This window comes from Cydia pomonella, chromosome 14 (assembly GCF_033807575.1).
Source record: "Cydia pomonella isolate Wapato2018A chromosome 14, ilCydPomo1, whole genome shotgun sequence".
Lineage (NCBI taxonomy): Eukaryota > Metazoa > Arthropoda > Insecta > Lepidoptera > Tortricidae > Cydia > Cydia pomonella.
Window position 1 is genome coordinate 16,966,699 of NC_084716.1, and position 12,087 is coordinate 16,978,785.

General features: G+C 41.0%; 1 protein-coding gene across 4 annotated transcripts in view; it reads right to left on the bottom strand.

Moving 5' to 3' along the window:
• Positions 1-1,728: 1,728 nt before the first annotated feature.
• Positions 1,729-12,087, bottom strand: part of LOC133525081 (paired box protein Pax-6-like) — a 73,424-nt gene continuing 63,065 nt past the window's right edge. For 3 of the 4 annotated variants that reach the window (XM_061861317.1, XM_061861316.1, XM_061861314.1), the window contains exons 6-10: positions 7,959-8,135; positions 7,083-7,165; positions 6,003-6,127; positions 5,150-5,334; positions 1,729-3,948 (exon numbers count right to left, since the gene is read on the bottom strand). In XM_061861317.1, the coding sequence (XP_061717301.1) occupies positions 3,860-3,948; positions 5,150-5,334; positions 6,003-6,127; positions 7,083-7,165; positions 7,959-8,135 (659 nt within the window). In that variant the 3' untranslated portion in view covers positions 1,729-3,859. The remainder of the gene's footprint in view (positions 3,949-5,149; positions 5,335-6,002; positions 6,128-7,082; positions 7,166-7,958; positions 8,136-12,087) is intronic. The other variant, XM_061861315.1, reaches the window with a different exon arrangement.

Consider the following 12,087-nt stretch of genomic DNA (forward strand, 5'->3'; position numbering starts at 1 on the left):
AAAAGAATTGAAATCGGTAGTAAAGGATGCATAGAAATTGCTAAGACAACACAATGACAGCTTTACTAAAAAAACAGTCAAGAAACAATCAAACGATTAAATGTAGAGTGCATTAACTAGAACAAAAGGTTAAAACGTATCAAAACTTGTATTTATACAATAAACATTACTCCTTCTTTAATGGTACCACTGGTAACAAAATTATAACTATCTTAAACAATAAAATATTATTCAAAACTTCTAAACAAATAAATACGACATCATTTATCGTCATTTCATAAAAAGAAACAATATTAAACCTTCTCTACTAATAAACCTAAAAGTAGTTTAGCTAACAACTTAACCCACTTACGTCTCCATCAAATTATAACACAGGAATGTTACACTTAAGAATTACAACCACCCCGACGGAGGACGAGTGGCTACAGACATATGAGGTAATCAGCCCGCAGCACACGCAGTGGGCCTTAAACAGCTTTGACTCATTCAAATCTCCAGGAATGGATGGGATCTTCCCTGCGCTTCTTAAATGGGGCGGGAAGCATCTCACTCTGAAGCTGACCATCGTTCTGCGCGCCTGTCTGGCTCATAGGTACGTGCCGAAGCAATGGAGGGAGGTCTTGACCTTATCTTCATACCGAAACCAGGTAAAAGCGACTACTCGGACCCCAAATCCTTCAGGCCCATCAGCCTGACCTCTTTCATGTTGAAAACATTAGAGAGGTTGTGTGACAGGTACCTTAGAGAGAGGGTGCTAATTCATGTGCCCTTGCATCCAAACTAACATGCCTACAAACCTGGCAAATCTACAGAATCAGCACTTCATGCAGTAGTAAGTAAAATTGAGGTGGCGATCAAAAACAGATCCATGTGCTTAGGAACCTTCATAGATAGGGGCTTTCGACAGGCTGAACCTGGTCAGCAGCATTACAGCAGCACTGGTAAGACATGGCGCGAATGCAGTTATGACAGAATGGATAAACAACATGTTGAGCCAATGAACCATCAAACTCGGGACGGGCGAAACACAGCAGGCATTAATAGCAAAAGGATGCCCCCAAGGAGGAGTCCTATCACCACTACTACTATAGAACCTTGTGGTGAATAACCTGATCATCACACTAAACAATAATCACTATTACACAATCGGCTATGCTGACGACATAGTGATACTGACGAGCGGCAATCATGCAACTGCAAATGATTGTAACAACGAACTCTCAGTCAATCCTAACAAAACTGAGCTGGTTATGTTCACCAACAAACGCAACTTGGGAAACTTCCGCCTTCCCAAACTGTTCGACACTGAACTCCAACTATCTGCTTAGGTAAAGTATTAAGGGGTAATACTTGACAGCAAACTGAATTGAAGCAATCACCTAAACGGCAAAATTGACAAAGCCACAGTCGTATTCTGGCAATGTCGTAAAATGGTGGGTAGAACCTAGGGGCTAACCCCAAAGATAGCTCTATGGCTTTACCAGGCAGCCATACGACCAATAATAAGCTAAGGTAGTTTGGTGGCCACGCACCAAACTATCCATAGTTGAAGCTAAACTACAACGACTCCAGAGGTTGGCCTGTATGGCGACCACGGGCTGCATGAGGACAATACAAACCGCGGCCCTGGAAGCCTTACTGGGTCTGCCGCCGCTGCACCTCTTTATACAACAGGAAGCGCTAGGCTATGGCGGTACGTCTCAAAAAATCTAATCTCTGGAGACAACCTAGGGTACCACACACCGAGATCCTCTACGAGGCAATAGGTAAGGAACCGCTAATAGAAGCGGTGACTGACAGGATACCCAGACAATTCGTCTTCGACAAGAAATACAAGATACAGTTACACGAAGAACCTCGTGAAGGGCTCAACCCAAGAGAGCTGAGAATCTTCACGGATGGAACAAAGACAAGGTCAGGCAATGGCGCTGGAGTATTCTTAGATGACCTAAACATACATATCTCAACACCACTAGGTGCCCACAACACAGTCTTCCAGGCATAATATATGGGCATCATAATGGCAGCACACGCAATCGCCTCAAGGAAAGTATTGGACTACCCCATCCGCATACTCTCTGATAGTCGGTCAGTACTACAAGCTCTGCAAAGTTATACTTTGACCTCAGGGCTAATCTACGAATGCCACAAAGCTCTGTCAGAGGTGAGCACCACCACCAGCGTAACTCTGCAGTGGATCAATGCGAATGGAACGATGCGGCCGACATATTGGCGAGAGGAGGTTCGGAACTGAGGGTGGCAGGACCGGAGCCAATTATATCTCTGCCTCATGCCTGGCTCCGGAACATGCTGCGACACAACACCAAGGTAAAACACCAACAGTACTGGTCTAACCTAGGCACGTGCAGGCAGGCGAAGGAAGCCCTCCCGACAATCGACCCCGGTTTGTCGAGGAGGCTGAGACAGCTGAAGAGGCCACAGCTCCGGCTTTTGACTGGGGCCATAACCGGCCACGCCCCACTAAACAAACACCTACTAACCCTACGTGCTACAGATAGCCCCATCTGCAGAGCGTACATGGAGGCAGAGGAGACAGCCGCCCACGTCATTCTTATATGACCAGAGCAGAGCCATCAGCATCAGAGCGCTCCACTTCATTGTTATTATTCGCACGAGATGCACATCATACTGTAATGCACTAGACACTGACTGAGAGACAGGCGGCCCTAGTGCGCTTACCCGCTTGACAGAAAGGGATAGCAATATGCGGCAATCAAGGACGCTGTCTCCGCGCCCCTTTGGCCCGGCATTATTTGAAGGCCGACGTAATTTTTGTACGGTCGTATGTTCATACGCCTCTTTGCCGCGACGCACTTTGAGGATAGTTGGTAAAAGTTTATGGTCGTATGTATGTACGCCTATATAGCGTGACACTATTTCGTGGTTCGCACTGTCACGTGAGAGAAGTAAGTACGTACGCCTTTATACTCCGATGAATATTGGGGACTGAATGAAAATATCACTTATACGCCTTCAGTACGCCTTTTTGGAACGACATTAAAATGATGACTGTCAGTTATACGCCAAATGATTTTTTAATATTTAATTAACTTATTGTTATGATAAAATTATGAAAAAAATTGTGCTTACGTATTGTTACAAGACGAATACGATGCCGTTAAAAACGAAAAATGGCATTTTTGCGTATACGCCCCTTTGGCCTGAAGCCCTCGATATGTATCATTAAATAAATATTTATAATTCAAAATAGATTAAAATAAAAGAAACTTACCTGTATTTTTGATATCCATCACTTTCACTCACAAAAAAACTCCACAAAAATAAATAATGACTTAGAAATGTTTGCTTCGGATAAGAGTGCTATGAACTGCGTGTGCAACGAGTGTGATGACCGAGTTTCGAGAACCTCGTATATGACCTGCGAAACTGATAGGGGTAGTAATGGGGTGGGATTAAATCCGTGATAGTGTGGTGTTTTTCGAGAGCCAATTAGTTTTGCGATAAGCCTACTTTTAGAAAGTTGACTTTTGGCCGCCTAAATCGGGATTTCCGACGTATGTGCAGCGCTCGGCAGCTGAGCCAAACTCGGAGCACCATTTTTTAAAAGCAGTAACAGACGGGCGTACCGGACCGCGATAGTTCACCGTACGTCCGTTAAGGACGTATAGCTATAAGTGAAATCGAGAAAGCGATAAGCTGACCGGACCTAGGTCGGAGTCCGGTAAGCCGGTCTGTGAGCATTATTAGAGTTTACACATCATAATACAATGAATGAATATTTGAACAATAAAAAGGAAGGTCATTAACTAGTGTTGTGGAGTGCAGAGCCTATTTAAAAGATGCTTGATGTTGTCGGGCTAAGTTAGTTCCACCAGGGTCACTGCAGCCGCGACCAGTACTGCTGCGACTCTTGCCCCGGCACGGCGAGCGGCACCGACACGCCGGCGCCTAGCAGGCCGCCCAGCTCTGGAAGAGGACAAGATTAATGTAATAGGGAGTATTACTGCAATGTGTCTAGTAGGCAAAAGATTATGGAAAGGATTTAAGAGAAGCTAGTAAATTGGCTAATAATAGAGATATTTGCAATTTACCTTTAAAAAGTATATTATAAGTTTAAACTTCATGCAGTCAAACTTCGTGGGTGAATAAATGTATCGAGATTTAAGAAATAGTTATGTACTCGTGTGTTCCAATGCTTAAAGTTTACTAAAAAGCCACGACATCTAAACTTGTCTACACGCAGCACACCCTTTAATAGGTATTATTCAAGTATCTACCTAAGCTGTCATCCACATACAAATTATAACCTTAAAATGTAAAATCTCTTACATTTTAAATTACATATGTCACCGTACTCATTTACTCAAGCTGTTTGAAAAATACTATAGTCCATAAGGAACCTCCAGGGATGCATGTGTTATAGCGCGAGTTCACCGTGGTAAACTCACTATGCGAGTAGATATTAACGGAAAGCGCCGTCTGTTGTAGGTTGAGTCGAGCCTTAAATGCACGAGTACCTACTAGATGGCGTTAGTAGTAAATAACTACGTATACTGAGCGACCCAAAGAGGATCTTGGCTTCCGACACTAAAGATCGCCACTCTTCTTTGAAACCACTTTTCACTAGTTGGAAAGATACAATATATACATTTCTTCACCTTAATCCATTGCAATAAGGTGAAAAATGTATACCTTTTTTTTATTTTATTTATATACAATTTAACAACTTAACCTATTGAACTTATGATATTAGCAAGCTCTCATAGTCTCATACGAGTACATTAAGACAAATCGATTAAGATTTAAGAACTCCACTGTGCCTATCCCTACTTCCCTAGAGCGCTCAGATCAGTGGACGTTTTATCGGTACATAAAGAATGAAAAATTAAAATTACCTGGTGTGGGCGAGGGCTCATGCTGGTACGGGTGGTTGAGGTAGTGCGGTGCCGAGGTAGCCGAGGAAGCCGCCATTGCAGAGCTCTGGCTTGGTGGGACCGTAGCCAGCTAGTTTATGGGCCAGTTACCTGAACTCGGTGAAGGCTCATGTTTGTACGGGTGATTGCCGTAGTGCAGTGGCTGCCGATATCCCAGTTCGTAGCCGAGGAAGCCGCCATTGCAGAGCTCAGGCTTGGAAGGATCGTAGCCAGCTAGTTTATGGTCAAGTTACCTGAACTCGGCGAGGGCTCGTGCTGATACGGGTGGTTGACGTAGTGCGGTGGCTGCCGATATCCAAGCTCGTATCGAGGATAGCCGAGGAAGCCGCCCTTGCAGAGCTCTGGGTCTGGTTCGCACACGGGCACCGGCGCTGGTTCAGGCATGGGCGTCGGTCCGTAACCCATTGGGGTGAGCGGGCTGGGGAAATTAATTTGTTACTTTACAGACAATTAGAAATTTACACTATTTATGGAGTTGGTCAGATGATAAAGGTCTAATTCAGTTAACGAGTTTTAGAAGCAATTACCATTATGATGTTATAAAAAAACAACAGTTTGAAATTGGTTAAAACTATATTTCTAGCTGAAACTTTAATAAACATTTAAGTAGGATGAGTGTTGTCCTTTTTAGTTAATATCTGTAAGATAGAAGTTTTTTTTTTTTGAATGCCATTTCTTATGTTTATTTATAAATGTGACGCACACGCCAGCAAACTAAGCCTGAAATCAGGGAGATTGCTTTGATGGCGCACGCTATACTATGTGTCTTTCGACAACTCACAACGCCTTTAAGAGTTCTTGGCGTTCAAAGGTTTCAAAATCTGAATGGAATTAAGTATTTATTTAGATAATGCTCGCGATCTCTCTTTACATGAGTAGATTTCTCACACCCCCACCACAACCCGTATGGACTGCACACTCCGAGCGTGCACATTCGACGCCGCCGACCGCCATACTTTTGTTTTAACCAATGTATAGCGTTGCCCGCGTTACAACTACCCCATTGTCCCGTACCCGTTCCGAATAATTATGGCAACCCTAACGCTAGGTTAGCTTAGTCAGTAGTAGTTAGTTCATTGTTATTACCTGTAGCTGTCGATGTTGACGGGCGGCGGGTATTGCGGCTGCGGCGGGTAGCACTCGGGGCTGCGGCGCTGCGCGCGGATCTTCTCCTCGCGCCGCCACTTCGCGCGCCGATTCGAGAACCACACCTTAACGTCGGGTTACGTTAACAGAGCGCGCGGGGCGCTAATCTTACGTAGGGCGGATCCAGTAGGGTTACCAGATTGAAAAAGTACTTAATGAAATGCTGTCGGTTAAAAAATCTGACAGGTGTCTTTTCAATATATTTTGAGGTCTTTCTTTAGTAAGTCTCATAATCTTTAGTAGGTACCTAATAGACTTAAAAAAGAGGGGGTTTTATGTAGGTACGGGTGCATATTTTTGATTGTCAGCCATAAATTTCTTATAAAAATATATCTTATAAATGAACAAAATACATATTATCAGCCATCTAGTTAAAATCTCTTAGTTATGAACTTTACGCGTTTTAAAAGCATTAGACAAATTGAGCTGTCTGGTAACCCTAGGATCCCCTAGGATCGTCGGAGTCTAGAAATAAACCTCTTTAAAGTATTCGTGAATTATACAGAGGTTGATGATTCAGATTGTAATCAAATTAGGTTTTTAAACTCCGTCTTAGATCCGCCCTTGTGAAATAAGGAATAATCAAACATCTGTCTTCTTTGATGGGCAGGTATGCAATGTTTTTCTGTGCAAAAGTGACCTTTATGCAATTTTCAAAAATACTTCCCTAAATATTCATTAAGTTGGATTATTCCTCATTCTTCAATTTTTCTAAATGTTTGTGTTCGAATTTGATCTTTCAATGAGAGATACAAGATTTAAAGATCGATCTTAATTGAACTTAAAAAGAACATCTCGGAAACAAACTAGGTAATATTCAACAGATTAGCATTTTAGTTTCAAATTAAGGGTTTTAAGTCATAGTTAAGACAAACGGGTGGCCAACTGGCCACGTAAGATTTTTATGTTTTTACACATTTTTAATATTCGGAGTCTAACCCTGGACCATCATCTTCTAAGGTGCTAATCAGGCCACAGTAGTGAAAATACGGGGGATTTATGTAAAAGAAGTCTTCTCACCTGTATCCTGGCCTCTGGCAGACCGATCTTGGCCGCGAGTCGCTCCCGCGCGAACACGTCCGGGTAATGCGTTCTTTCGAACTCTGAAATAGGGGAGTTTATCATTAAAGGGTAAATTCCATACAATTAAATAGCATATTTTGTGCTGCCTCATAGACATACAGTGCTGCCTAGACAGTGCCTCTTAGAAAAGTGTCAAGAGCAGGCTGCTGTGAGCCTGATTTATCCTAATATAAATAGTTACTTTGATCTGGGTATATTGTACGGAGTCGCCAGTTTTGTTGATGCTGACTCGCCATAATGCCGATGCTACTCGACATCGACATTGACGTGCAACGAACGTCATTTTGACATCTAAACGCTACCAATCGGCAATTGTGTTAGGGTGCGAATTTGCTAAGGCCATGATATCTACTAAAATTTATGAGTTATGAAATTAATGCGTCGATGGTTGTGACTCCCTCAATAAACAAATAAAATAAATTGTAGAAGTAGGCACCGCGCTCCAAGCTATCAATCTGTTCATTAGAGATGCAGTTGCGACTTCTCTGCAGCTTGCGCTTAAGTCGCAATCGCGCCGCGTCGTCGTCGGCACCGCTCGAGCCCGCGCTGGAGTTGTCTCTGGACCCCGTCTCGTCGGAGTGGGTCTTCTAGGGCTTCCAGTAGCGAGACAGCACGAATACGACGAATTGTATAGACCGCCTTAAAATGAAAATATGGTACCTACCTACAAGGGCTACAAGTACCGCGTTCTAAGCTGTCGACCTGCTCTTTAGTGAAACTGGTGCGATTTCTCTGCACCTTGCGCTTAACTCGCAGCCTCGTCGTCGCTCGAGAGCGAGATCATAATTTGAACTGAATATATTATACAATTACCGCGCTCCAGACTGTCGATCTGCTCGTTAGTGAAGCTGGTGCGATTTCTCTGCAGCTTGCGTTTGAGTCGCAGTCGCGCGGCATCGTCGTCGGCGCCGCTCGAGCCCGCGTTGGAGTTGTCGCCGGACCCCGTCTCGTCGGAGTGGAGGCCTTCTAGGCCTTCCAGTGGCTCTTCTCCTGGAGGAGGAAAAAAACTTAGTCTTACTTCACATGAAGAAGCCTCACTGTCTAGCAAGTAGCAAACCGAATGTTTTAGTCGAAAAACACGTTCTCCTTTCCCGCTGATCAGACCAGTGTTGGCCGAACGTTAATTGCAACGGACCATCATTACAAATTGAACTGTAAAACGTAACGGACGGTTACAGATTACAGTACAATTTGTAATAGTGGTCAATTTCATTAACGTTTCGGTCAACACTGGATCAGACTAAATATAATGACTGCTTGGAACAGTTATGAGCCGAGCGAACAATTGAGTGTAATACCATATGCCTCTAGTTTTACATTTTAAATTGTTCCAATCATGTAGAAGTCATTTTTATGTCGTAGCCAAATAGTAGATTTATTATTTAATGATATGTCTGGTCTTTTTATGGAAAGTTCAAGATATGATGCCAGCTAATTCTCAGCTAATATTTAAATTCATTAAGCAATTGTTGAGACACGAACTTAACTAAAATGTATTTAAACTATGAAAATGGGCAAAACCAGCCCCGTGGAATGTAATTATAACACCGACCGCTAAATCATCAGAGACGAAAGTTCCAAAGTACCAAGTAATAATTAATTCCCACAAACAAAGTCGATAACAGTTAAATTTATACGAGTTCGTTCCAGTAGTCGGTTTTATCAGCGGTAGGGCCTGTAAATTTAGAACTTTTGCCGCGACATTTGGGGGCCTACCACCAATCTCTTCAATAGTTCGTTTATCTGTTTGCCTCTTTCGCTCTTGTATCTATATTCAATTGATGGAGAAACATATAGACTAACGAGATGGTTCGCGGTTATAGTTTTGCGCATACAAGTGTTAAATTCTTTATATGGAAGAATGGGACTAATATTTTGAACGTGACTTTGTTCGACAAAGTCACGTTTTCCTCAAGAAAGCATTATATACGTCACAGTTTTCAATTGTTTAGTTGAGTTAAATATAATGCCCGTGTACAACGCTATATGCAACAATTAATTACTTTTTTTTTTTTAAATTAATTATGCCATTTAGTTTCCTTAATGCCCCGAAGTTAACGAAATTCAATAAAAAACACGCTGTAGACACACCTATAGGAATCTGGGGGCCTACCGGGAAAATCAAAATTCGCAAATTGCGGGGATCTTTCTCTTTTACTCTTACTAAGACGTAATTAGCGTGACAGAGAAAAATGCCCGCAATTGACGAACTTCGATTTTCGCTCTCTAGGCCTCCGGTAACCCATGGCTGTGAAATTGTTGATCGCCTAAATGGCATTTTAAGGCAATACATAACACAAACTCACGGCGCATAAAATATATCTTAGCAAAATATTGAATACTTAATGCCTCGCAAGTTGCGCCCATAAACATAATAGTATCCGACCACATAGCCGCAATAAACCGGGCGTTGTTCTGTCGCCATAATCCTGTGCCGTTGCGGGTTAGATCCGCAAGGGTGTAACCGCTTTGGAGATTATTGACCACATACAACTAAACTTTATCTATGACTCAAATTAGACACTGTTCAAAATTCGTATATGGCGTTGATGCATTAATGAATTATTAATGTTACTTTACGTCTATAGACAGTTTATCTGACCGCGTATAGTCCATAAATTAGTGTATATTATTATGACTGTAAATAGTCGCTGCTAATCGGGAGCGGCATACAAACAACACAGATTTTTTTATTTTTTTTTATACTTTGCACATATCGGCTAAAAACGGTGTTAAATTTTTTAAGGTGCTCGGTGTGTACTTACAAAATTGAATAAAATTAATTTTACAAAAAAAATTACAGGCTCAATATAGTCCCATAGCTTGATTGATAAAGACAACACGCAAAATGGCCTAAATAACATTTGTCAGTACTTGTTAGCCCTACTTATATAAGTAGGGCTAACAAGTACTGACAAATATTGGGCCCTTCATTATATTTTTCAAGATATTTTGATAATCAAGGGACCAAGCGTTTTTATAACGCCTTCAGTACGAGTCGAAGTTCGAATGTGCACACTTGCACAGAATTAGTCCATTGAACTTGACACTTGCAAGAAAAGCGAGCGCCGGTAAAAGGATCAATTCCATTGACGATATATCAAAGCTGTTGATTTTTCCTACTTTCACCGAGTTTCTGGTATAAGTAATATGATTTTTAAATTTGTCGTAATCAGAATTGTTCTCGTTTACCGTTAAATGCGAAAGCAAGGTTTGCTATGCTATTCGAATATTACAAATGACTATCCTAATTTGAAAAGCTAAAAATCTTGAGACCAGCTGATATGTAACTTTAACCTTTTATTTCCTTCTGTATTCCTAAACCTCTAAAACATAATATATTAGTGTAGTATTGGGGACACATTGTTTAAACCTAAACGTGCCATTTCTACTAGTCACTAGCTAGTTTTCACATTTAGATAGGCGCTTTATACTAGAAACGTGAAAATAATCATCATTATAATAAACCCCCACTAATATTATAAATGCGAAAATAAGTTTGTTTGTCTGTTACCTCTGCTTACCGCTGAACCGATTGATACCAGTTCATAAACGTATAACTGATGTTCCCTTGGCGTAGTTTCAGCAGTGATATTTAAATAAATTGACTATCAACTTATTCAAAATTATATTACTAGTCGAATTCCCCCGAGAAATAAATAATATCCGTACCACTGTACATAAACTTGCCTATTCACAACTTCGCCGACAAATCATAACTCCTCAACATAAATCCATTTCTAAACAACCGTCGCGATTTTTAATCTACAGAACCGCAAATTCTCAGGCAAATAAATTAAGTTAAAGTGTCAAGATTCCGTGGTACTTGTCTCCGGTGCGGGGGTGAGGCGGCGGGGGGAGAGGGGGGGCGTAAAGCGCGTTCATGCGGAAACTGACGATAACGGGGGCCTACCACGTAACCCCGCCACGCTTAAAAATGTATGGCTCAATAATGGAATGGTTTTGGAATATCTAAAATGGCTTATAGAATAAGTATTGTATTAGGTAAGCTGAGGACGTGGTTTGGATACAGCTTTATTGATTATTTTTATTATAAAACTTCTCAAAATATTTTGACAATATTGAAAGCAGGTTATTTATTCACGGGATTAGATTTTGGAAAATTACAATTGTTGCCATAATATATTTTTACAAGTAAATATAAAAGACTGCTGCTACTGCTACGATTATACCTAGATCTAGGTATACTTAATAATCATAATCTTAATTGACAGTCAGACATTTAGCCAAAAACCAACAATTTTACAGTTATTTGTTTTCTTACTTACACGTCTTATCCTCTTTAACAATTGGTTAAGTTCAAGCACGAAGAACATAAACTAAGCGGCTAACCTACTTTTTACAAGAATTGGCATTGAAAGTATGGGCAGTTGTCCAAGAAAATGGAATATCAAAGTAAACTGTGAGCAGAAAATATAGGCAGGCATTGGTGGCAGAATACTCAGAAAATAGAGGTGTATGTCAGTAATGGATATGAGTTTAGGTATAACTCTGAAATTTGCACCTTGATAGATTCGTCATGTTTGAGTGCTTCGAACACCATATTTTCGAATCAATCCACCATGCTAGATTATTTTTATTTAATAAGCTTTACAGTAGGTACAAATAAAATAAGCCTTTGGCTATATTTTGTAGATAATGTGGTAGAACTGTATACATTTACGTCCTATAGACATGTATGCAGGACTGTTTTGTTTCGACAGAATGTGGAGAACCATATCTATATAAGAACATAAACTAAGGTACCCTTTGATTTACAACTGGTACAGGTATTTATGCATTTGATTTTCTTGCTTTCAAGCAATAGTACGTACTATCGGTCGACTTGTTTTAAATAGGTTTCAATTTTATTCGTTTGAGACGAGGTAGAAAATAGGTAATTCGTTTGTTTAATAAACATTTTTCAATAATGTAAAGAACA